The 26,445-nt window shown below is 41.9% G+C and overlaps 1 protein-coding gene across 1 annotated transcript; it reads left to right on the top strand.

Annotated features, from left to right (window-relative positions):
• The first annotated feature begins 570 nt into the window (after window positions 1–570).
• On the top strand, window positions 571–26,445 carry LOC135981174 (uncharacterized). Its single transcript, XM_065582432.1, has 3 exons — window positions 571–743; window positions 15,071–15,221; window positions 25,762–26,445. Exons 1-3 carry the CDS (start codon window positions 666–668, stop codon window positions 26,148–26,150), a joined length of 618 nt encoding a protein of 205 aa, XP_065438504.1. The 5' UTR covers window positions 571–665; the 3' UTR covers window positions 26,151–26,445.

The raw sequence follows: 26,445 nt of genomic DNA, 5'->3' as shown, positions 1-26,445 counted from the left end.
TACTGGTCATGTGAAGAAGTGTTGTCTTCTGGAAGTTTTTTCCCAGAATTTCTTTTTAAAAAACAGCCTCTTAGAGCTGTTTGTAGCCCTTACAGCTAGATAAGAAACTCAAAGGCTCATAATGGATCTGATTTGTTTACATTAGCAACATGTAGGCCAAGTATATACTGACTTCCATAGTAACTGCAGTATGCTCAGCACCTTTGAAAAATCAAGGTATTTAAATATGGATTTAGGAGCCTAAAAGATGACATCTATTTAGGAAAATCTTGGCCACAGTGTTCAACAGAAATCTCTTTGACCATCTTATGTCTCTACCTTACATCTGCAAATACCCGTTCATATTTTCAGCTCCAGTTCACAGAAACAATCAAACAGATACATTCAGCACAATGCACGTCTATCTGGGCGTAGCAAAGAGGTCTGGCCTCCCTCAGAGATTGACAGTGAGGGAGGGCCAGACCAGCAAACCAGGAAAGCCACGCCCACCATGCTGGAAGCAGGGGGGTGGGACAGGAACAGGAAGTATAAAAGGTGGGCCCTGTAGCTCAGTTGGGCTGAAGCTGCTGAGGGAGGTAGATGCTTCCACCCTGGTATTGGAGCCAGAGCCTGCTGAGGACTTCTGCTGTCCCAAGGACTCATTTGAACTGCCTGAGCTACCAGACATGCCCAATGCTGAGGAGCAGCTGGGATTACTGCTTGAAGTGTACCCAGGGGAGATGGAGGACACCCCTGAGATCCAGGTACACCCTGAGGGGAGGGAAGGAAGTGGCCCAGGGATAGCTTGGTGCCCTGCCTGCCTGAGGGCTTGGCCCCTGAACCACTTGCTGCTCTACCCTGCTGGAAGGATTGAGCCCTGAGACTGCTGACTTCCCCCATTATTTTAGACTATGCTTACAGGGGTGTGACAGCAAAGAGGTGTGGCCTCTCTGAGATTGACAGTGAGGGAGGGACACCCCAGTGTAGGCATGTGTATGTCTACACTTCAATTAAACACCCATGGCTGGCACATGTCAGCAGAGTTGGGTTCACAGGGCTGTAAAATTGTGATGTATTGCTTGGGCTCAGGCTAGAGCCTGAGCTCTGGGACCCTTCCTCCCCATGGAGTCCCAGAACCTGACATACTTGACAAATCGGACATGGGCCCAGGTCAGCTGACACAGGCCAGGCACAGGTATTTAATTGTAGAATAGACATACCCCAAGTAAACTTGCTTTTCTTCATTGGGCTAAATGTATCCAATTGATTCCATTTTTGTTTGGCAACATATCAGTCAAGAGCCAGCTGGAAGAAGCCAGCTGGAAAGGAAGAAGAAACCAAAAACTAAACAAAATTGAAGAGAAGAATTCTGCATATTAGCTCTAGCTTAGATAGCGCACAAATAATGTTATAGTGCAGGCTGTCACCCTTTCTTGACTTTTTTTTCTTATAATTTTAATTCTGTCATTTGTTGATTGAAAAGGGGGAGTTTCTCTCTTTTCAATCCCTGGTTCTGGATCTTGCATTAGTGTGGTGCTCAGGTCTCTACTAGTTATAACTAATAATAAATTCTTTATTTTAACAGACTCAGTTCCTTGAAAATAGGAATATTTTGTGTGAGAGAGCATTGGTTTTTATTACTTCTAAGACAACCTCGGAGGTCAAGTATGAGATAAGAGGTTATCAGGATCCTTGTTTATGAAATGGGCCCTATTCTGTATGGGGAATATTGCAATAGTCTGTTCTTGTCTTGATTTGTGACTTTTGGCAAGTTCCTCAAGCTCCCTGTGGCTCAGTGATTTTTATCTGTAAAATGAGAGGATAATGCTGCTTAACCAGGTTTGTAAGATGCTTTGAGGTATACAGAATTGGCTTAGAATAGTTTTCTGCTGTGGTCTCCTACTATTGATGATGCTAAACATATAGAGGCGATGCAGCACTCTGCATATACCCCAGTGAAGTTTAGGGAGTATCTAGGTCTTGATCATTTGAGGATCTAAATGCTGCTTATAAGGTGCTGCATGCCCTTGTAACAGATGAACTAAGTAGGAGCTCTAGTGCAAGCTCTGTACTTCAGAGGTGACAGTTACCAGCTTGCAGGATCTGGCCCTTACTTCCTTACTGAGCATTTCTAGCCAGGCTAATTGGTCCTGGTGTGTGACTGGGGCTCCTAGGCTGGTGCTATGGTAATACATATGATGATGATAATACTGCCCATTTTGCCATTTTCTTTCCCTAACTGGGTAGTATGACACATGTAAACTACACTGCTCAGTTTTCATATTCAGATTTTGTAGACTTACAGCTTGGTTCTCCACTGTGTCACTTCATTTTCCAGCAGTGTGACTCCACTATCATCAATGGAGCCACACCAGCCTGCAAGTGGAGGAAAGCAGTGGAAATTCAGGTCCATCCAATTTTTACGCATCAAGTTACTATAAGGGAGAGCACATGTTGAACACAATAGATGAACATAGAGCACATAGGTGAACCCAATATGGTGGGAAACAGTCAACACGCCTTTTGTAAAGGGAAATCATGCCTCACCAATCTATTGATATTCTTTGAGGGTATCAATAAACAAATCTCTTGAGTGTATCCAGGGTACTTGGACTTTCAAAAAGCCCTTGACAAAGTCCCTCCAAAAGCTTTTAAGCAAAGTAGGCAGTCATGGGATAAGAGAGAAGATTCTCTCATAGGCCAGTAACTTGTTAAAAGATAGGAAACCGAGTTAGGAATAAATGGTCTGTTTTCACAGTGGGGAGAGGTAAATAGTGGGGGTCCCCTAAGGATCTGTACTGGGACCCAAAATGCCAGATGAAATTCAATTTTGATAAATGCAAAGTAATGCATACACCTCTACCTCGATATAATGCTGTCCTCTGGAGCCAAAAAAATCTTACCGTGTTATAGATGAAACCACGAACTTGCTTTGATTCACCAGAGTGCGCAGTCCCGCCCCCGGGAGCACTGCTTTAACACGCTATATCCGAATTTGTGTTATATCAGGTCGCGTTATATCAGGGTAAAGGTTTATTGGAAAAATAATCCCAACTATACATACAAAATGATGGGATCTAAATTAGGTGTTACCACTCAAGAAAGAGATCTTGGCGTCATTGTGGATAGTTCTCTGAAAACATCCACTCAGTGTGCAGCAGCAGTCAAAAAGATAGCAGAATGTTAGGAACCATTAGGAAAAGGACAGATAGTAAAACAAAAAATATCATAATCCACCATATAAATCCATGATATGCCCACACTTTAAATACTGCCTGCAGTTCTAGTCACTCCATCTCAAAGAAGATATATTAGAATTGGAAAAAGTACAGAGAAGGGCAACAAAAATTATTAGGGGTTTGGAACAGCTTCCACATGAGGAGTGATTAAAAAGACTGGGGGTGTTCAACTTAGAAAGGAAACTATCAAGGGGGAATACAATAGAGGTCTAAAATTATGAATGGTGTGGAGGAAAGTGATTAGGGAAGAGTTATTTACCCCTTAACATAGCACAAGAACTAGGGGTCACCTAAAGAAATTAATAAGCAGGAGGTTTAAAACAAACATAAGTACCTTGTGACAGGGCTGGAGGGACCCTGTCTAGTGCAGGGTGAGTGCACCCTGTCTGCCTTAGGGTGATACCTGCATCTACGTCACCTGCGTCTATGTCTCCATAACAAGACTCAATATATTTGCCTCTGTTAGCGGAGCAATAATGTCTAATGGCCAAAGTCAATGTTTTAGCCTTGCTCAGTGGGGGAGTATGACCCAATGGCAGCGTCAATAGATCCTTCCTCTTGGCAGGGCAGTAAGAGCGGCTTGTCACGGAGTTGGGGGAGACAAGGCCCTACACCCCCGGCTTCCTGCGATTCACCATGACTCTCAGCCAGCCAGTAAAACAGAAGGTTTATTTAGATGACAGGAACACAAAATTCAAGACAGGTTTTGCAGGTACAGACAACAGGATCCCCTCAGTCAGGTCCATCTTGGGAGGCCAGGGGAGGCAAGGAGGTCTGTCTGGCTTCTCCATTTTTCCAGCCAGCTCCAAACTGAAACTCTCCAGCCCCTTCTCTGCCTTTGTCCCTTTCCCAGGCCAGGAGGTCACCTGATCTTTGTTCTTCAACACCTTCAGTTGGCAACTTTGTAGAGGAGGGGCCCAGGCCATTAGTTGCCAGGAGACAGAGTGTCAGCGATTCTCTGTGCAGACAGTATAACAGGGCCCTCTTGGGCTTTGCAATAATCACACACAGCAGGGCCTTTTGGCTGAAGTCAATTAGAACCGTCCCAGTTCTCAGGGCAGTAAGAGCGAGTTTTCAAAGTCCATGGATTCATGTCTGTTTGCAAGGCAGTACGGCCCAGTGGCCACAGTCAATGGCTTCACCCTCGTTCACAAGGCAATAAGGCCTAATGGCCAAGTGGCTTCCGTCAGGGTAGGGTGCTGCCCCTCTCAGAACGGGGGATAGTGGTGGCCTGAGTAGGGGGGCCTGGGCCCTCCCTCTCTACTGGGCCCTAGCCCAGGGCCCTGATACTGGCAAGAGCATGTGCCACTGAGTCAGCGGGGGAGTCCAACTGAAACAGACTCAATTCCCCAACCAGGCCACTATTTGTTTCCCCCTGGGCTGCTTCCTACCATGTTTCTCACCACTGTGGTCTAGACAGCTCGGATGTCTCTGGGTTCCCTGGACTGCACTGTCCCCAGCGACTCTGGACTCTGCGGGGCCTCTATGCATAGCTTGGGTCTACCTGGGTTGCGGTGTCTCTGGCTCCCACGGCCTCTGGCTTTGGCTGATCCTTGGCCAGAGCCTGCAGTGTGTGTCCTTTCTGGCGGTCCGCCCCAACTCAGCTGAGCTGCTCCCTTTTATACTGATGAATTTGGAGGATGCCCAGTAGAGTTGAGGGGGCATGGCTTCCTCAGCCTACAAAGAGGGTTAACCTCTCCCAGTGCGGGGCATGTACTCCCTGTCACACACCTCTTCACACAATGCACAGTCAACCTGTGGAACCTGTTGCCTTGGGATATGAAGGCCAAAAATATAACTGGATTAAAAAAAGTTAGGATAGATCCATCAGTGGATATTAGCCAAGATGGTCAGGGGAATGCAACCCCATGCTCTGGGTGTCCCTAAACCTCTAACTGCTAGAAGCTAGGAGTGGACAACATGGGACAGATCACTTGATAAATTGCCCTGATCTGTTTGTTCTCACTGAAGCATCTGCCACTGTCCACTGTCAGATTACAGGATATTGGGCTAAATGGACCAATGATCCAAGTATGGCCATTCTTATGTTCCTATGTTGCTTAGTCATTTACTACCTGTTCTACAATCAAATGCTAACAACATTCAATAACACCACCACACATAAAACCCCTTCAGGACAGAAGCAATATAATGCAGCTTCCCAAAACAGTGGACCTGTATTGATGGTTATCTACAGAGAAATGGTATTAAATGATATGTACAGTTGCTACACTAAGGCTCTAGTCTGCTCGCATTGAAATCAGTGTGAGTTTTGCCATAGATCTGGCTGTAAGCCATATCAGGCCCTTAGTTACCACTACAGATTTAACATGTGCATAGTTGTTTTAGTGTAAGTGTATCTGTCTGCAAATAAGACTATGTATAGTGCACTTCAGAAGGCTTGTTTGGAATTTATGGGCCAGTTGATGCTACACTGTTGAAAGAACAGATGTTCCAGTGATTGAACTAGACATCCAGAGAGATTAAAATCAAAAACTTCACTTGGTTGACTAGAACTTGACTCTCATATCTTAGTCTGCTAAAGTATTATACTGCTACCCTGCCCTGGCCTGTAGTTTCCATTCTCATAAAACAGATGAGAAAAATCAATTAGTGTCCAGTGTCCCTAATCATTCTTTTAAAGTGGTTGCTGCTTTAACCATTTGTCCTATTTAATGTGCATGCTGCCGTAACCATTGGTCCTGTTAAAGTGCTTTGCTTTCCACACCAGCTACCCTGAACGTATTAAACATCAGGAGAAGGAACTTAGTAATGCTTTACAATATGCAGATGCTGGTTAACACTAATAGATTATACCATTTGTCATAATATTGGGCTTGACCCTGCCAACAGGTGCCTGGGTAACAATGTAACTACTTGAATAAGTAAGCTTACTCACCTGAGTAACTGTTCTCAGGGTCAGGACAGTAGATATTAAGGAATATTAACTTGATGAAAAGTGAAGTGATTTTTATTAGCACCTCCAAGGTCTGTAACTGCAGATTGCAAGAGGGGAGGGTCACAGAGCCCGAACATCTATACTGCAATTTTTAGCCCTGTAGCCCAAGTCCTATGAGTCAAAGACAACTGACCCAGGCCAGCTGTGGACATGTTGTGGGTCTTTTATTCCAGTGTAGATCTACCCACAGTGAACAAAGACCCAGTCCCTACCTCTAAAGAGTTTACAGTCCAGACTGACCATGACAGGATACTGACAGAGAGGATGTAATAGACAGAATAAAGTAGTGGCGTCGTTTGAGCAGTACACAGCACACCTATGCTATTTCCTAGAGTTGTTCTTGTTTTGTTAAATTCACTTTAAATGATTAAAATTAGACAGAAGAAGGTTGTCTGAGTGATTATGGGACACACTGATCCTCCTACCAAGTTTTTACACTGTACTCAGCACTGTGGTATTCAAACACCTTACAACCACTGGTATTTTTCTGAATACAACCCAGAACCCCTATGCTGCAATCTGATCTGTGCTGAGGTAAGGGGCTACCCATGTAGACTCCAGCTGACATCACTGGGAGCTAGTCTGTACAAGAATCTCTACAGAGGCACAGCTCTCCCATCAGCGTAATTACTCCACTTTCCTGAACAGCGGTAGCTATGTTGACGGAAGAGCTTCTCCCACTGACAGAATGCTATCCACACCAGCGCTTAGGGGAGTGTCACTCATGTTGTTCGGGGAGGTGGCTTTTCCACACCCGAGTAACTTCAGTTACACCGAAGTAAGTGTTGGTGTGTACAAGCCCTGGGACACTGCCCAGGTGCAGGAGCCTGCCTGCATAGATCCAATTCCAGGATCGGGCACAGCAGAGTATTTACTTTTTTATTTTGTTTTGCAGCAAAGTTTCACTGTGTGACTCCTATTCAGTTTATCTCCTGTTAGAAGAATGGGGGGTTATATGTGTTAAATTACACCTAGCTAATATTCCTGCCCGATTTTATATTTGTGCTTTTGTATTTTTCCTTCGTATGTGAACCACTTTATATTGGCCTACACTGAATCTCATCACATTGATTTCAACTCATAGGTCCAGTTTGCCAGCCAGATACTATCCACGGTATTTCAGCCCCAACATCTCTCACAATGATGGCATAGATGCCTGCCTCAAATATTTTCAAGACAATGGAAAACCCTCAGATATTCACCCCAAACACATTGCCAAACTCCTCCATTTCATTCATACCCATAACAGTTTTACATTCACCAACCAAAGCACGCGAACAGCCATGGGTACTAAGATGGCTCCCCAATATGCTAACCTTTTCCTGGGCCACCTTGAAGAAGAATTTCTGGATAAATGCACCATGATACCAATGATATACCTAAGATATACATTGATAATATTTTCATCGTCTGGACAAATGACTTAAACTCCCTATGACTGGAGGGGTGTTAATGGGCCACTTCACCTTGAATTGTCCTTTGAAATATGTGTTAGCTACTTATGCTAAACAATCTGTTCCACCTTGTATTTAGCTGTCATAATCTGAGTACATTTCCCAGCCCTGAAGAAGAGCTGTGTAAGCTTGAAAGCTTGTCTCTCTCACCAACAGATCCAATAAAAGCTATTACCTCACCCACCTTCTCTCTCTAATATCCTGGGACTGACAAAGCTACAATACTGCATACAACAATCTCTTCATGTTAAATTTCATTAGTTAAATGGGACAAGCTCACCAAATGTAACTGGTAGTTTAAAGCTCCCTAAGAGAGCAACATAGGCAAAATTAACACAGAGAAGATCTCACATTTGTCACCCACAAAAAAACTCTCCACTCCTTCCCTGAACACCCAAAGGAGTTAAGTAGCTTGCTCTGAATTTGAGAGATCTTATCCCCAAGGTAGAACAAATATTTTTCCATAGCAAAAAAAAATTCAATTCCATTTCCAAGTATAAAGAGCCATTAATATCACTATGGATTTTATTTGTTTCCTTGATTTATTTACCTTGGATTTCAAGGATAAATATTAAGAAGACATTGGGAAAAAAACCAATAAAATAACACTTCTATTTAATGACAACATCATTCTGATTGTAATCAGGCACTGAGTAATCTGATTTGACTTGATTATCTGATATCAGGCAACCCAAAGCAACCATCAATCTGGAGGACTGCCATATGTGTTGGTCACACAAATGGACATTGATTTTTTTAATAAGCTGAAAGCCAAAGCCAACATCAGTCCTGTGATAGCTTTTCTCATGAGGGATGTTTTCTCGCTCACGCTTGGCACCAGCTCTTCGTTATTACATTACAAGAATTACATGGGTGAACTAGAGTGAAAAACATCAGATCATTGGGTCATGTGATGAATAAGGCAATTAAAGCAATTAGATGCAAAGTTACTGAGTTTTAGTTAGGGTTCATCTTTCTCACCACACCTGACAACCCTGGATTTCAGATGTACAAATACACTTGTTTCATTACACAGTATGAAATCTGCTTATATGCTCAGGATAGTAAAGTTATTTAGGATAGTCAAGATTAAAGAAGACTGCAAAGAACTTCACAGGGATCTAACAAAGCTAGGTGAATGAGCAGCACAAAGGCATTTTAAAGTCACTGTTGAGAAATGCAAGCTAATACACATTGGAAGAAATAATTCAAACTATTTGTACACATTAGCAAGTTGTAAATTAACTGCAGCAACTTCAAAGAAACCTGAGATGACTTTGCTCATGTGCAAGAATGGTACAAAAATAAGACAAAATATTAGGATATATAAAGAATGGTATAGAAAATAATACTGAAGAAAATAATTTATATAAGATAATCAATGGTATATCCTTACCTGGAATACTGTGTTCAGATCTGGTCCCGCTATGTCAAAGACAGAAATGGAAAGATGTTCAAAGAAGTTCAGAAATTGGTGACACAAATTATTACTGGCACACTCTGACTTTCAACTATATGAGAAGAGATAGAAAAGATGGGGACTGCTTATAGTTTATTGAAATGACAAACAGGAGGAGATGTGCTAGAGATATACAAAATGATGAATGGGAAAAGTGAATCTCACATAATTCAAGAATAAATGGACATTCAATTAAATTGAAAGGCCACAGATTTAAAAGGGGTGAAAAGAAATTAGGGCTGTTGATTAATCACAGTTAACTCACGCAATTAACTCAAAAAAATTTATCTCGATTAATCGCAATTTTAATCATACTGTTAAACAATAGACTACCAATTGAAATTTATTATATTTTGGATGTTTTTCTACATTTTCATATATATTCTGTGTTGTAACTGAAACCAAAGGGTATATTTTTTTATTAAAAATATTTGCACTGTAAAAATGATAAACAAAAGAAATAGTATTTTTCAATTCACCTCATACAAGTACTGCAGTGCAATCTGTCATGAAAGTGCAACTTACAAATGTAGATTTTTTTTTTGTTACATAACAGCACTCCTAAACAAAACAATGTAAAACTTTAAAGCCTACAAGTCCACTCAGTCCTACTTCTTGTTCAGCCAATCGCTAAGACAAGCAAGCTTGTGTACATTTACAGGAGATAATGCTGCCCTCTTCTTATTTACAATGTCACCAGAAAGTGAGAACAGCCATTTGTATGGCACTTTTGTAGCTGACATTGCAAGGTATTTATATGCCAGATATGCTAAACATGCGTATGCCCCTTCATGCTTTGGCCACCAGTCCAGAGGACATGCTTCCATCTGAGGCTTGTTTTTTTAAATAATGCATTAGTTAAATTTGTGACTGAACTCCTTGGAGGATTGTATGCCCCCTGCTTTGTTTTATCCGTATTCTGCCATGTTCATAGCAGACTTGGATGATGACCCAGCACATGTTCCTTTTAAGAACACTTTCACTGCAGATTTCACAAAACGCAAAGACAGTACCAATGTGACATTTCTAAAGATAGCTACAGCACTCGACCCAAGGCTTAATCTGAAGTGCCTTCCAAAATCTGAGAGGGATGAGATGTGGAGCATGCTTTCAGAAGTCTTAAAAGAGCAACTCTCCAATGTGGAAACTAGAGAACCCAAACCACCAAAAAAGAAAATCAACCTTCTGCTGGTGGCATCTGACTCAGATAATGCAAATCAACATACATCGGTCCATACTGCTTTGGACTGTTATTGAGCAGAACCAGTCATCATCATGGACACATGTCCCATGGCATGGTTGAAGCATGAAGGGACATATGAATCTTTAGTGCATCTGGCACGTAAATATCTTGCAATGCCGGCTACAACAGTGCCATGAGAACGCCTGTTCTCACTTTCAGGTGACTTTGTAAGCGAGAAGCAGGCAGCATTATCTCCTGCAAATGTAAACAAACTTGTTTGTCTGAGCAACTGGCTGAACAAGAAGTAGGACTGAGTGGACTTGTAGGTGCTAAAGTTTTACATTTTTTATCTTTAATGCAGTTTTTTGTACATAATTCTACATTTGTAAGTTCAACTTTCATGATAAAGAGATTGCACTACAGTACTTATATTAGGGGAATTGAAAATACTATTTCTTTTTATTACAGTGCAAATACTTATAATCAAAATAAATATAAAGTGAGTACTGTACAGTTTGTATTCTGTGTTGTAATTGAAATAACTATATTTGAAAATGTAGAAAACATCAAATTTAAATGAATGATATTCTATTGTTTAACAGTGTCAAGCGATTAAAAAACTTAATTGTGATTAATCAAGTGATTAATCACAATTAACTTTTTTAATCGCTTGACAGCCCTAAAAAAAATACTTTTTAACACTATGTATTATAAACCTGTGGAACTCATTGCCAAAAGATACAACTGAGGCAGAGAGGATATTAGGGTAAAAACAGGATTAGCTTTAATAACATTTATTTAGATTTAACATTTTTAAATGCCCATACAAAAGCTGCGAACTCCCTGGCAGTAACTAGATTAACAACAACAATAACCACTCAGCCACATAAATATTAATATACAAATAACTTTCCTTTGCCACCCAACAGCATAAAATAAACAAATTAAATTAACAATTTACCTCAGCCAGACAACAAATAAAACTGGAAAAACTCCAGAATAACCCTTCTCCCCCCCCCCCCCCAAAAAAAAACCCCAGTCCCAAGATCACACCCTCGTCCTTCCCCAAAAACCTTATCAAACAAATGGCAAATCTGCAGATACATGAAATTTGAAACCCCCAAACCCTTACAGGCATGAGTTAAGAAGAAATTCACTTTAAGAACAGATTATTCCATAACTGTCTACTAGGATTTCTTGCACTTTCCCCTCTGAAGCATCTGATACTGGCTACTGCATTGTCAAAAACATGATACTAGACTGGACAGATGAGTGGTCTGATCCCGTATGACAATTCATGTGTTCTTATTTCTGTGTCTTGTTACTAAACAAACAAAAAGTCACTTAACTCAGTCACAGGAATCTTGTCTTTTTAATTGAAAAGTCCATTTCAAACATGTCTTCCTACACTTTTCTGTTCTAATTAACATAACCCTAATCTCCTCTTCTTTATTGTTGCAGTATACTTCATGGATTTCAGATCCAATGTGACCATTATGATCATCTAGTCTGATTTATGTAACAAAAGCCATAGAATTTCACACTGTGATTCCTGCATCTTGACAACAGCTTGAGGTTGATCTTTCAGAAAGACATTCAGTCTTGATTTAGCACATCCCTTGGTAATCTATTCCAATGGCTAATTACTCTCACTGTTTAAAAAATATCACTTTATTGCCATCTTGAACTTTGATAACTGCAGCTTCTAGCCACTGGATCTTGTAATGCCCTTGTCTGCTAGATGCGTATCAGGTTTCTCCCTGCGTAGGCACTGCAGACCATGATTTAATTGCCTCTTAACCTTCTCCTTGATAAATAAATTGAGCTCCTTTAGTCTCTCATTGCAGGGATGTGTTTTCCAGAATGCAGTCATAGCTCATCTCTGAACACTTTCCAGTTTTTCAACATCCTTTTTAAAGTGGGGACATCAGACCTGAACATAGTATCCAAGTCATGGTCTCACCAATGCCATATACAAAGTAATATCACCTCCTTCATCCTGCATGTTGTTCCCCTATTAATATAGCTACAGCATCACACTGGGAGTGCATGTTAGTTGGATATTTACAATGACCTTTTCAGAATTCCTTTCAGAGTTGCTGCTTGCCAGAATACACTTGCCCATTCTGCAAGTACTGACTACAATCTATGGAGTGACAGAGAGAGGAGGCAACACTGCATGCTAGCTCCATGCCTGTGTAAAGGTACCAGCTCCCTGCAGTCCCTGGGATGGGAGAGCAGCACCAGGGAGCAAAGAGGCAGGTGGCTGCGGAAGAGAGGCTCCTATGGGGGTGGAGACCACAGCCGTCCTAAGGGCTCCTTTGCCACAATAGTTAAAGAGAGGGAGCACGAATAGCTCAGAGAAGCATGTGGCCAGCAGGAAGCCCCTGGCTCAGAGGCTTCTCAGTGAGCTCTGTGGGTCTTTCCAAAGAGACCCCCCACCACCTGCCACAGAGGGGGAGAAATTGCTCCAGCCAAATAGTGGAGCTGAGTACTGCTGCTGTGAAAGACCAACCTGCTGTTTGCTCTCTGAGCCACCCCTGGGCTTCCAGAGCAACTCAGCTCTCACAAGGCCCAGAGACTGTATCCAATTGCCAGCCCTGCTGCTCCCTCACTGCCTACATGGCTAACACGGCCTGTGGTAGGACTTGCCATCTCACTGGGGTTCCTGCAGCAGCTCCAGCACCAATTGGTGGGCCCAGCCTCATCCAGGCAGCTCTTTCAGTGACAGGCTCAGGGCGTGAGCCAGGCAAATGTACCAATTGGAGCTAAGACTGCATCCTGAGCCCAGAGGGGAGCCATCCCCTGCCGTGACCTAGGGAAGGCTGAATGGCCAGGACATGGTCACTGACAGTGCAGCAGAGACCAGCGAGGCTGTAATGACAAGCTGGTAGCAATCAGTGCACCAATGGGAGCTGACCAGATTTTGACTTTGATGTGCTTGGTACATAACCAGTGCCCAAGCAATGGAGAAATGCCAGCACTGGCAGGGAGCTTAGGGCATTGTGCAGGTTCTCCCATAGAAGTCAGGATCCAGGGATGGCGGTCAGTAGTTAATCTTGGTATGACAAATATGATGGATAATTTCCCCAGCCAGTCAGGTACAGATATAGGGTGAATTGCCCTCTTGCATATCTCTGCTCCCAGGAGCAGAGGGGCACAAACATTCAGCGGCAATAAGCACACGTTACCCCTCTTTCTCTACATGACCTGTATAGCACAGATATTTTTCCTGTAGTCTGTCTCAATTAGCTGTAGCATCCAATCTGTGGAATACTGAATCTCAGGCCTTGTCTATATTCAAGAACAACCTTGATTCAAGTATCAGAGGGGTAGCCGTGTTAGTCTGAATCTGTAAAAAGCAACAGAGGGTCCTGTGGCACCTTTAAGACTAACAGAAGTATTGGGAGCATCTGAAGAAGTAAGGTTCTTACCCATGAAAGTTTATGCTCCCAGAAGTATTGGAGTATGCAAACTAGACACAATCAACTCAGGATTGAATAAGGACTGGGAATGGCTGAGCCATTACAAACATTGAATCTATCTCCCCTTGTAAGTATTCTCACACTTCTTATCAAACTGTCTGTACTGGGCTATTTTGATTATCACTTCAAAAGTTTTTTTTCTCTTAATTAATTGGCCTCTCAGAGTTGGTAAGACAACTCCCACCTGTTTATGCTCTCTGTATGTGTGTATATATATCTCCTCAATATTTATTCCACTCTGTATGCATCCGAAGAAGTGGGCTGTAGTCCACGAAAGCTTATGCTCTAGTAAATTTGTTAGTTTCTAAGGTGCCACAAGTACTCCTGTTCTTTTTGCGGATACAGACTAACACGGCTGCTACTCTGAAACTTAAAAAATAAGGTTTCAAGTAGTGAAAACCATGAGTAGCTCAAATACTGCACACCCTGGCTTGCCCATTTAGGGAACGTCCTTGGTATAGGATATGTCTGGTGCTGGCCACTGGTTGCTGAAATGTGCTCTTCCTGAGCATGGAAAGGCCTTAGCGAGTTGTAGATTAATATGAAATTGTTTGGCACATGGGGAGACTGCATTGTTTGCACAAGTATGAGAAATCATTGGATACATTTTCAATTACTTTTTCACTTTAGAAATAGGAGACAATTTGTATTATAAGAAAAAAATATAGAACTGTCATGGAAATCTCTATGGCATCAAAATCCATCCCTAACAAAGCAGTTCCAACAAGGATTAATGTAATCAATTGTGCTGCTCATCATAAAGCAGAGACATAGTGAATCTCCTGCTTATAGCTTTGGACTGGGACTTTCCTTCCCATCACAAGTTCTTTTATGTCCAGGGGCAAAATGTGCCCTTAGTTAAAATGATAGTCTTGTTAATTATAATGTGTTTGCCCCAGTGCAGCGGAGAGCAGAATTAGGTTTAATTACAGCTCTATGCAATAGTTACCCTAAGGTATTAGCATCATTTAGTGGCACATCTAAATTACTGCTTGCTAATAATTCTTACCAATGAATGGAGTGAAATTCGTATTCTGCATTTTTGGTAATCTGTTTGTGCAACATGCACAAAATTTTCCATTCCAACAAATGCTGTGGAAAATTCCTGACGCTGTCTTCATAATGTAAAACATGTATGATGTGGCGACTGGGAAATTCACACAGCTCTTCTCTAGAGAGAGGCCAGTGCTCCAGATATGTGTTGATAGCTAGAGCGCTCAAGCACTGTTAAAAACCTTATACTTTCTGGGCTGGAATTCCTTGTCACTAGTAATAATAATATTAACACTGAAGTATTTTGGGATCTTTCTAGGATGGCCTTAAGGGGATGTCTGATTGCCATTACTGCTTGGTACAGAGAGTAAAGGCTTCAAGAATACATGACTCAAGGGTTAAGATTGCAGACATACAGGCGAAAAAAGCAGACTGCTACAAATTGCTAGTGGAACTTGGAAATCTGAGAGGTGAGTTACGAGAAACAAATTAGGTTTCAAAGAATTTTTATGAGTACAAGACAAAAGCAGCAAGCTCAGGAAATGGGTGCACAAACAATTGGTGTACGCACTGTAATATCACTTGACAGAAAACCACTTCTATGTTTCTTGCCTGTGTGCTCTAATTTCAGACATTTAGGGCCAAAATCTGGGCTCCATTGTGTATAAGCTTATGTGCACACCAAAATGGATTCAATGGGCAGGAGCAAGCTAAAGCCAGGAATCTTACTATGTGAAGTAAAGGTGGACAAGTTTAGATACATGCTTGGAGCAGATCCCCCTGGAGAGGTGACTATAACTATAGGCAAGTGAGCCTGCCAAGTGGAACAGTCTTAAAAAAAGAGAGGAATAAGCATGTCCCCCCCTCCCCCCACATATACAAACAAGAGAACCAGTTATGAAAAGATGGTGCATACAGACAATGTAGCTGAAAAAGAGCACTGTTAAGCAGACTTAAATATTAATGAACATGTCTCTTGTCCACCTTTATTGCTGGCACTCATTTGTTTTATATCTTATGCACTGTTGAAACATTAACCCTCATATTTCCCATTCCTTTACTCCATGGGAAGTGCGCTTGGAAACAGAGGGACACACCTGTGCACACATCTGTGCAATGTGCATTTTTTTTTTGACAGAACCTCCTTTTTATGCATCTGTAGACATGTCTTTTGGCATATGTGAACTTTAGGATCTTCACAAGCTATTGTACTAGGTTGTGTGTTACCTTTACTTCTTTCCAAAGGGATAGGATGTGCTGCTGTTTCACTGAAATGTTTATGAAATATTTTTGTCTCACTATCCTAGATAACCAAAATTTTAAAATAATCATATATATCTTTGGCTAGTGCTCTTTGATCTTTAATGAAAGACCTTATAATCTATACCTGAAAAAGGCCAAGGACAAAGGTGATAAGGGCTATGAAGAAAGCTCTACACTAAGCCACTTGTTACATTTTGTCACTATTTATGCCCTCTGACAATATGTCTATTATTTTCAGTTTTTAAAGAAATGCAATTCTGTCAAAAACTTAAGAAAAATTAGTGGCCAGATTTTCAACAGTGGGAGCTATTGTTTACTTTCCAGTCTTTTGGACATGTGACCATAAATCACTTACCCTCACAGGACAAGAGTCTGATCTAATTGCACCAGTGACAATCCAAAGTAACTCCAGTGACTTCAAGAACAGGGTTCAAAAATCTTTATATTAGGAAAAATAGATCTCTTCCTTCTGTAGTATTTGTATAAAAGTATTGTTTGAGTCTTTGTGGATATATGCTTCAACTAAGTGGTCGTTTTACCTTTTATATACTTAAATAAAAGAAACCTCTTTGTTTCTGCACTTTTCTTTTTTGGTTTTACATTTGTTATTTCTCCATTGCCAACAGGTAGTCTCTCTCTTTTTTTTTTTTTAATACAATAGTCTCCATAGACTAAGAACAACGCCTGCATTTTTGATCTAGTTTACTTTTATTTCCAGCTAAGAAAAAGAAATAAAGAACAAATATAAAGTCTAAAGAGAGGAGGAAGCATAGTGACTCAGTTTCTAATAGTCTGCAAATGAAGCAAGACAAATTGACAGCTGTTTCTGCATTAGAAAATGGGGACTTCTCTACATTTAAAAAGACAGTACAGTGTGTATAGAGGGGTGTGTGTGCGCGCGCAGGATTGGGGCCTATGTCCCCATCCCCCATGAGCTTCTTGCCCCCACGTGAAGCTACAGCTTGGCTGAACTTGTGCAGCTAAGTGCTGAGTACAGTCGCTAGATACAAAATCAATTTTCTTTTAGTATAGCAGTGAATAATGCAAATCATACAAACTTGGCCCTTGACCCTACAGGACTGGAATCAATGGGAGCACTGTGATTGACTTCACTGAGCACAGGACCAATCCTATATTGCTCAAGTACACTTCAGATCTTCCTCATCTTATCTTAATATCCTAAAGAATGTAGGCCAGATTCTAAAAACCAAATCCTCAGAGTCCCTATTCAGGCAAAACTCCCACTTGTGTCTATGCCTAGCTACCTCAAAATGAGACATTCATGTAATAGAAACTCAATCCCTATTTCTAATGAATGAATGATTGTTTTTAAACTGATGCATTGTATATTATGGGAAAGAATTTATGATTTACCAAAAAATGTCCTGCTGAACTGAAGCCAAATGGAGGCAAATCTAGGCCAAATTGCTCGTTGTCCATGACCAAGAACATGTTTTTCTTTCTTTTTTTCTCCTGTTTTATGTATATTTCTGGACTCATTTCATCAGCTGTCAGTAGTGAAATACCATTTCAGTAAAGGTTTATTATTGTAATTTCCTCAATTCTGTTTGTTTCAGCTATGGTTTCTTTAACCAGAATCAGCTTATATAGCAATAAAATATATTTTGCCTTTTGTGCCTTGCTAAGGGCCCAGCCTGCAAGGTGCTGCATTCCCTCAGATGCTCAGGACCTCACAGGACCGGGCCCAAAATATACAGCTTTCTTTTGTGTGCTGAATTCCCTTATTCAAGGGATATCACTGATTTTTAGACTCAAAAGTTAACTTCCTCAGGTCAAACTCAGCAACCTGCCAGCACATGCAAACCAGAAAGTGAAACTTACTAGAAACAAAAGTAAAATTGATTAGTCCCTTGTCATGTGCCAATTGAGCAAAATGCAAAGAGGTAAACCAACACCGTAAATGGGGAAAATAAACTAGATTAAAAAAATTATTTCAGCCTTAATAATCTTAGGAGGTTTTAGTGCCATATGTAAGGTCACTTGTATTTTTTCAATGTTATTTTAAAATTGCCATATTTCCTTTAAGACAGAAATAATAATTCTACACTATAAGGACTAAGCAGAATCAAATGCAGTCACCACCCCGTTGGAAATGAATGATACGCATATAATACACAGGGCCTGATCCAAAGCCCATTGAAATCAATGGGATGGTTTTCCAGTGATTTCAGTGAACTTTTGATCAGAACCTTAACAATAAACAATGATAGAACAGGACAAAATACATTACCATCACCTCTCTCAACATGCAAAGGTCCAAAGGTGGGACACAATGTATAACAAAGACCTAAACTGAGCAAGCCCCCAAAAAAATTTGGTTCCCAAGTGCTCAGGCCATTACTTGCCTTCTTGGCTCAGACACGCCTTATGTTCCCAGCAGCAGGTAACCACAATTTAACAGTCACCACAGCCAGTTCCATTTATCTGACCTAAAAGCAGAGTTTATTGGGCACAGGGTGGCAAGTAGAATACTCAAAAATGAAAGTTAAGCAAAATATATTTACAACTCTGTAATCTCACTGAGAATAAGTAGGCTAACACTTCCAACCCCAGGCTTTCTAGCATGAGACAGATCCTAAGAATTGTGAGACAGGTTTCAAAATCATGAGATTTTTTTTTTTTCAAATAAAAGGTTGGGTTCTTTTTTATTTGCTTTCTGGGTATTGAGCATTTAGGGTTCACATTTTCCAGCTTTCCTCTGCATCCATAAGGACTGGAAATTTACTTCTTAAAAACATGAAAGCTAAGATTTTCATTTAATTGTGATTCCAGGAGGTGGAGATTTAAGAGAAAAAACAAATATTGTGAGACTTGCAATAAAATCATGAGTTGGCAATATTGCTAGGCCTTAAACTTGGTTACACTACACAGCCAGGTTAAGCAAGATAAAAATGTTACTCGCCTGTATTAGGAAAATCCTGTCCTGACTCTGCTCTGTGTTTTAGCATCTCAGTTCTATGTTTACACCTGTCAAGTCCCAGCAAAGTATGCATCTCCCCTCTTCTGAGTATATAGCCGGATGCAACGCCCACTGAAGTCAATGAGAGTCCTTCCATTGATTTCAAAGGGTTTTGGATTATTCAGATAACCTGCTTAGTATTCATATTTAAAAAAAAATTAAATATGAAAACCTAAATTTTGAAGTCACTGGAGAAACAAAGAAAAAAAAACTGGAGCTGACATGAAATTTGCAAACCATCATATTGTTCACGCTGCTTGCATGGTAGATTCTTCCTTCCCCTGCCCTTTGTCTGTCTTGTTTAGTTAGTCCCTGCCCCCAAAGAGTTTACAATCTATCTATTATGCTGTGTCTGCACAGTGCCTAGCATAACAAGGCCCTGATCTCAGCTGCAGTCTCTAGGTGATACTGAAATACAAATAAATAATAATTATTGGAAGTTTTGCCTGAAGGACTGAATAAAGACTTTAGAATTCGGCAGCAAGTCATGGATTAGCCCTTTTTATTGCCCTGGGACAAGACCAAAAATGCTGCCGCCTCTAATGCCCATGTCTGCTTCTAAAAGAAAGGAAACTAAAATGCTTGTCCCCACCTACCCTTGAAAGGTTGTCTAGGGAGCTGGTAGTGAATTTGGCAAATGAGCCAAACATGAAATAGAAGTTTGTTTTCCTGTGATCAGAAAGGTATCCAATAAGCCAAAGCAAAACACATGATCAAGACAAATCAAAATGAAATCAGGTTCAAAGAAATCTAGAAGGTAGATAAATATTATTACCTACATTTTACAGATAGGAAACTGAGTCAGAGAGATGTTAAAAGACTTTTTCAGGATTATGCTGGAAGTCTGTGGTAGACTCAGAAATGGATCTCATAGCTGATTTCCAGGGCTTCACACCTAACTAGAAGACAATCCTTTTTCTACATATTTAATCTATTTCATAAAACATATACATGATATATTTACTTGGTTTATAAAAAAAATCATGTCTGTATTTCTCAACACATGCATGTTTTCCCACATTTACTTGTCATTGTTAATATGTCAGTACTTGCGTCTGAAGAAGTGAGGTTCTTACCCACAAAAGCTTATGCTCCCAATACTTCTGTTAGTCTTAAAGGTGCCACAGGACCCTCTGTTGCTTTTTACCGATTCAGACTAATACAGCTACTCCTCTGATATGTCAGTGTATGTACTACAGTAATTATTTCAGTAAAATTAAAGTGTGAATTGGTTTGGAAAAACCATGAACCCCCATGAACCTTCACTCAGACCTTGATCTCAACCTGGCCCAGATGTTTTTTGAGGTGCAAAAACACTTGGCTAAGTTTGCTTAATTACTTTTCATTTTCTCTTGCCCCTGCTCCTCAACATTGTAGCAGGTCCTGAAAGCAGAAGCCAAAATACTGCAAGAATGACCATTCTCATTTCATTTCTAGCTTACCTGGAAGCAGAAGGTACCAGGGAATTTGTAAATTGTTGTGCCATTTCCAGCAGACCTATGTAGTTCAGACTAGATAAACTTCCAAACGTTGGGGCACTTATCTAAATTGAACCAAAGCCTTTAAAAGTTCATCTATCACTAATCTTAACTACCATTACCTGTTGCTTTGAGATCTGGTGTCCATTCCTATAAGAGTTATATAAGCTTCTGCGATGCTCAGAACAACAATCTTTCTTTCCTTTTGCAAAGATTTATTCACCAAGTTTAATGCATTTGTGGCTTTGACACTTTGGTGCATGTAGTATTTTATTGGCTTTTTGCTTGGTAGTACACATTTATTTCATCATCTGATACTTAAAATAAGTATAGTAAATAAATAAAGGAAAAATGTGTGTACCATGCAAGACCTTTAGCTATGCCAAGATTGCTTAATTCTGATTAGCAATGACCATTAAGCAATCATTTATGGATTTACTGTGAGTGTTCATAGATACTAATGGGTTTTAGAATTCCTTGGGAATCCTCAAAGGTCAAAGGAAGAAAATGAAGTATGAAGTGATAAAAAATGTATTAGGTGACTAATGGACAGGTTGTATATAGAATGGTTCCAGCACAAAACATTGCATTTTTACCGCTCAGATTTAAGCAAAAGTAAATCTTGAGAGCAGTGGTCCTTCCCCTGTCACTCCTGAACCAAGCCAGTAAAGAGAAAATAATAGCATTCTACTTTACAGAGGGGTAGGCATTTAAAGAGCTTATTTTATCCTGTCTTCAAAATATATATAGATATGGTCCAGGCAAGGTCACAGCTACTATGTTTGCATTTATTAGACTTTTTAAAAAACAACTGGTGTTATTATTTTAGCGTGATTGTTTTTAACAATACATTTATATTAGGAGATTTTAAAAAATATTATATGCTATAATACTTATCTCACACACAGCCCCTGGCAGGACACTTACCCAGCTGCTGTGTTTGGACCTCACACAGTCAGCCCATATGCTCTTGAGCTTCCTTTGGTCTCAGTAGTATTTTGCACTGTCTCTCCCTTTGTCCTCTCTGGCACACTTCCTGGGCACAGGATCTCTATCTGTTACACCTTTGTGGAAATGGGGCCCCGTGGCCCAGCTGTTCTAGGCCCCTAGGACCAGTGCTCACCATCCTAGATTTCCCAGTAGCCTAAGCAAACCCTTTCCTAGTGCTCCAACCTTGTGGGCACTCTGGGTTCACAGTTCCCTCTACAAGGATACGTGATAGTGAAAACAAATAGAAACATAGGCTTTGCAAAGGTTTCTAAACACAATTACTCTTTACTTTAGATAGCACAAAAGATATATGAACTCAAGGGGAAAAACTAATAGAATAAAATAAAAAACCTACGTGTGTTTCCCGGACTCAGTTTCCTCACCACTCAGGATCATTCTTAGGTCAGAGTCCTGTGAGGTGTCTAGAATCCTTCTCCTAGACCTCATGCCTTCCTCCTATAAATCATGCAGTGTTTCTTTCTCTCTCTCTCTCTCTCCTCCAGATCAGCTTCCTTTGCCAGTCCCACAATCCGAAACAGTCCTGTATGGTATATGTGCATGCCCCTTTTGTTCCTCTTCCCTGCCCTAATCTTCCTCTCCCTTGCTTTGTGAGTCCCTTGAGTTTCCACTAACACCTGGTTCTTTTGTTCTATTGTTCCAGCCCCCTGCATAGAACTTGGAGAAAACTGGCTTATCCAGGCCTTCAGCCATCCTTTTGTGCTGTGCAGGACAGGTCTGTTCACTAGTTGATAGTCTTTAACAACTGTCTCTTTCAAAGACTCACTCATAGGTGCCACTCCCCTGCTCCTTAGCACAAAGAGCATGAAGCAGTACACAGTAAAAGACAATCATAAGAAATAAACCTGCAGTCAGTTCATAAAATCAAACTGGAATTCGTAAGTTGAATATTAATAGCTCCCCCAAATTGTTACAACTTATCAGACTGGTTTACCATTTTCTGTGTGATAAGCACTTGATGAACATTTAATGAATTTAGCCTGACACCAGACCATTAGATAGGTAAATAATATGATCCCCATTTCACAGATATGGAAATGGAGACTTTTAGTCTGAAATAGAATGCAGATCAGATGTTAGGGTTCCCTCCCTACTCTGTACTCTGGGGTACAGATGTGGGGACCCACATGAAAGACCCCCTAAGCTTATATTTCACCAGCTTAGGTTAAAAACTTCCCCAAGGCACAAATGTCTTTCCTTGTCCCTGGACAGTATTGCTGCCACCACCAAGTGATTTAAACACCCATTCAGAGTGGGGCTACTTGAAGCCCTATCCCCCCGCCCAAATATCCCCCCAAACCCTTTCACTCCCTTTCCTGGGGGGGCTTGAGAATAATATACCAACCAATAGGTTAACGAAGTGAGCACAGACCAAATTCCTGGTGTTTAGGGCACTGAAAATCAATCAAGTTCTTAAAAGAAGAATTTTATTTAAAAAAAAAAAGTAAAAGAATCACACCTGCAAAATCAGGATGGAAGATAACTTTACAGGGTAAATAAAAAGATTTAAAATACAGAGGATTCCCCTCTGACTCTGCTTCCCAGTTACAAAACAGGAATAAAATTACCTCTTAACATAGGGAAAATTCACAAGCTAAAACAAAAGATAATTTAACTCATTTCCTTGCTATTACTTACAATTTCTGTAATTTTAGATGTATCATTTCAGGATCTTGTTAGGAGCTGGTTTACCTGCTTGGTCTCTCTCTGTCCCGAGAGGGAACCAACAAAAAGAACACCAACAAAACCTACTCCTCCCCCCAGATTTGAAAGTATCTTCTTTCCCTATTGCTCCTTCTGGTCAGGTTAATTGAACTGATTAATCCCTTACAGGTAAGTAATTCTGTACCTCTGGCCAGGAAGGATTTTATGTTACTGCATACATAAAGGTTGTTACCCTTCTCTTTATATTTATGATACCTGTGCTTTAATACAATGCATACCTGGACTTGTGACTTAACCACAATACTATACTTTATCCTTTAAGTCAGGGGTTCTCAAACCTTTTTTCTGTGACTCCCTTTGAAAATATTTCAAGCTGTGATGATCCCTTCCAAAACGTGACAACAAATTACTATACATATTCATAGGAGAATACTTATGGTATTGTCACCCTTACTTCTGTGCTCCTGCTGGCGACAGTGCTGCCTTCAGAGCTGGGTGGCTGGAAAGAGCAGCTCCTCCCAGAGCAGCATAGAGTCAAGGTCAATGCAGTTAGGTCAATGCAGTGTCAGTGTAGAACACTGCATTACTTACATCAACTGTTACTGGCCTCCAGGAGCTGTCCTACAATGCCTGTTGTGAACGCCACTGCCCAGGAGCCAGGTGGACAGGAAACCATCCCTACCCTTTAAAACCTCATGAATTTTTGAAATTTCTTTTCCTGGTTGCCCAACTTGGTGAGCACAGATAGCAGCTGTCCATGGTTTTGTGAAGTTGCCCAGCTGACCATGCCAGCTACATGCTGCAGACATGCTCGTGCCTGGAGTAAACAAGAGGTGTTGGATCTCCTAGATATGTGGGGAGAAGAGGCTGTGCAGGCACAGCTCTGATCAGGCCATAGAAACATGGACACCTATGAGCTGATTGCTCGGGGCATGGAGGAGAAGGGCTACAAGAGGGACCAGCAGCAATGCCACGTGAATGCCACAGTAGATCTGGTGCAAAGCCCCAGACAGGCCACTTTTACAAAGAGCTGCATGCCATCCTCAGTGGAGACACCACCATCACCCCCAAGCGCCATGTGAATATTTCAGAGGAGCCTGAGTCACAGGCCTCCACCAGGAACAACGAGGAGGAGGAGGTGGGTGACTATGGGGGACAGGCGACTGGGGGCTCTAGCTGCGCAGTGAGCCAGGACATGTTTTTGACTCCACCACAGTCTAGCCAGTCCCAACAGTCCAGCATGGGCAAATCTGATGCAGGGGAAGGAACAGTTTGGAACGGGGAAGGAACGGTAAGTATGCAGTTTGCTTGGAAATTGCAGGGAGGGAGCCCCCCAGAGTATCAGGACACATCTGTTGATTTATTCTTTTTCACTTCTGCTAGAAGAGGTAGTGAAATAACCAGTAGAGGTAGAGTTGCTCTCTGCTTCTCATCCACCTCTAGAGTTAGGCAGAAGAGGCCATACGGAGCAGTTTGTTGATGTGCCCTGGGATGTCCCTTGAATCCTCCATAGAGATCTTGATGAAACTTTCATGGAGGTAGTCTGCAATACTCTGCTGAAGGTTTCTAGGAAGGGCTGCCTTATTTCTTCCACTGTGGTAGGACATTATCCCACGCCACTCAGCAATTACTTCAGCAGGCACCAGGGCAGTACACAGGCTAGCAGCATACAGACCTGGGTGGCATCAGGACACCACCGGCAACTGTGCTTTCTCTGCCTCTGTTAGCTCACTCCTGAGGGTATCCGCTAAAATCACCACCACCTGTGGAAAACGGTGCCAGTATTCAGTTCCACTGCCCTGTACACATATACTCATGTCTGTGAGCTATCCCGTCCTCATTTCTCCAACCCTCCCCATCCCAAGGGCCATATTCCCCATGGATGATGCTGTAACTGGCACTGTGCTGTATCAATTCATAGGAGACATGAGAATAGGGTGACCAGATGAGAGGTCAAATATTGGGACGCGGGGGGGGAGCAAAAAAAAAAGGAGGCCCCCCCCTTACCCCCCAGCCAGAGGGACCTGCCAGGGGGCCAGGTGAGTCCCAGCAGTGCTAGCCTTATCTGGAGCGGCTCCCAGGAAGCATCCAGCAGGCAGGTCCCGTCCCTCTGGCTCCTAAGGTCGTGCAGATCAGGTCGAGGGGTGTGGGGGCAGGGGCAGGGGGGCTCTCTGCGGGCTGTCGGTGCCTACAAGCCCCGCCCCTGCAGCACACAGTGGAGACCTCCTCGCTGCCTCTGTGCGTGCCTGGGGAGTGGGGCTGCAGCACTCTGTAGGCTCCTGATGGCCAGTGGCTGGCGGGCACTGGGAGTTCAGCTGCGCTGCCCCAGGGCCCAGGAAGAAGAGGTGAGTGGCGCCGGCAGCGCCGGCTTGTGTCCTCCACCAGTCGGTCCCCCGATATTGGGACAAAGTGCATCCTGACTGATGTAAGGTCGGGACGCAGGACAAGTCCCCTAAAATCGGGACTGTCCCGATAATATTGGGACGTCTGGTCACCCTAAGTGAGAAAGTAGTGCTTCTAACTTTCTGGGATCAAGGGGAGTGAGTTTAATATCCTAAGTTTGGGTTTCTGTCATGAATACACGGACATTGGTATCTCTGTGTGTTGTATCTTCAGCTGCTGATATTGTGGCCTTGAGGGTCTCCCCCCTCCACACCCATGGAACGCCTAAGCCAGATAAGGAGGAGAAAGAAGAGGACTGGAGGATGACCCTTGCAGAGAGGAAGGATAAGAGCAAAGATAAGAAAAGAGTGGAGAGGAGAAAGGCCCAAGAGTCTAAGCAGCAAAAGGAGAGCAGGATGCACCAGGACATAATGGGGATTCTCAGGCAGCATACAGAAATGCTGTGGACTCTGGTACACCTGCAGGTCCAAGAATCCCATGCTCACTTCCCTCTGCAGCACATACACAACTCAATGTCAGGACCTCCCTACACCCCCTCAACATTCCACATAGCTTCAGGAGCCACTGCACTACCCCTACCACTCCACCCCAGGGGACATTAAAGACGGTCACAGCTGCACATATACTGACCTGTGAAAGACACAGTTGGTGTATGTGTACCTGAAAGGGAAACAGCTGTTCTTTCCCCTTCATACGTTCTGTTCTCTTAATTTACTAAGTTTTATGAAGTTCTATATGTTTTTTATTTGCCTGGTTCATGTTGCAGAATAAAAATCTATTTTTGAAACATAATTCATCTTTATTAGTTCACAACATGCTGGCTGGGGTGAGCAGGTTTGACACCCATCGATTTCCTGTTACTTCATTTTGTCACAGAACCTATAACATCATTCACAG

Source organism: Chrysemys picta, chromosome 2, assembly GCF_011386835.1.
Source record: "Chrysemys picta bellii isolate R12L10 chromosome 2, ASM1138683v2, whole genome shotgun sequence".
Lineage (NCBI taxonomy): Eukaryota > Metazoa > Chordata > Testudines > Emydidae > Chrysemys > Chrysemys picta.
This window is presented reverse-complemented; position numbering and strand designations above follow the sequence as displayed.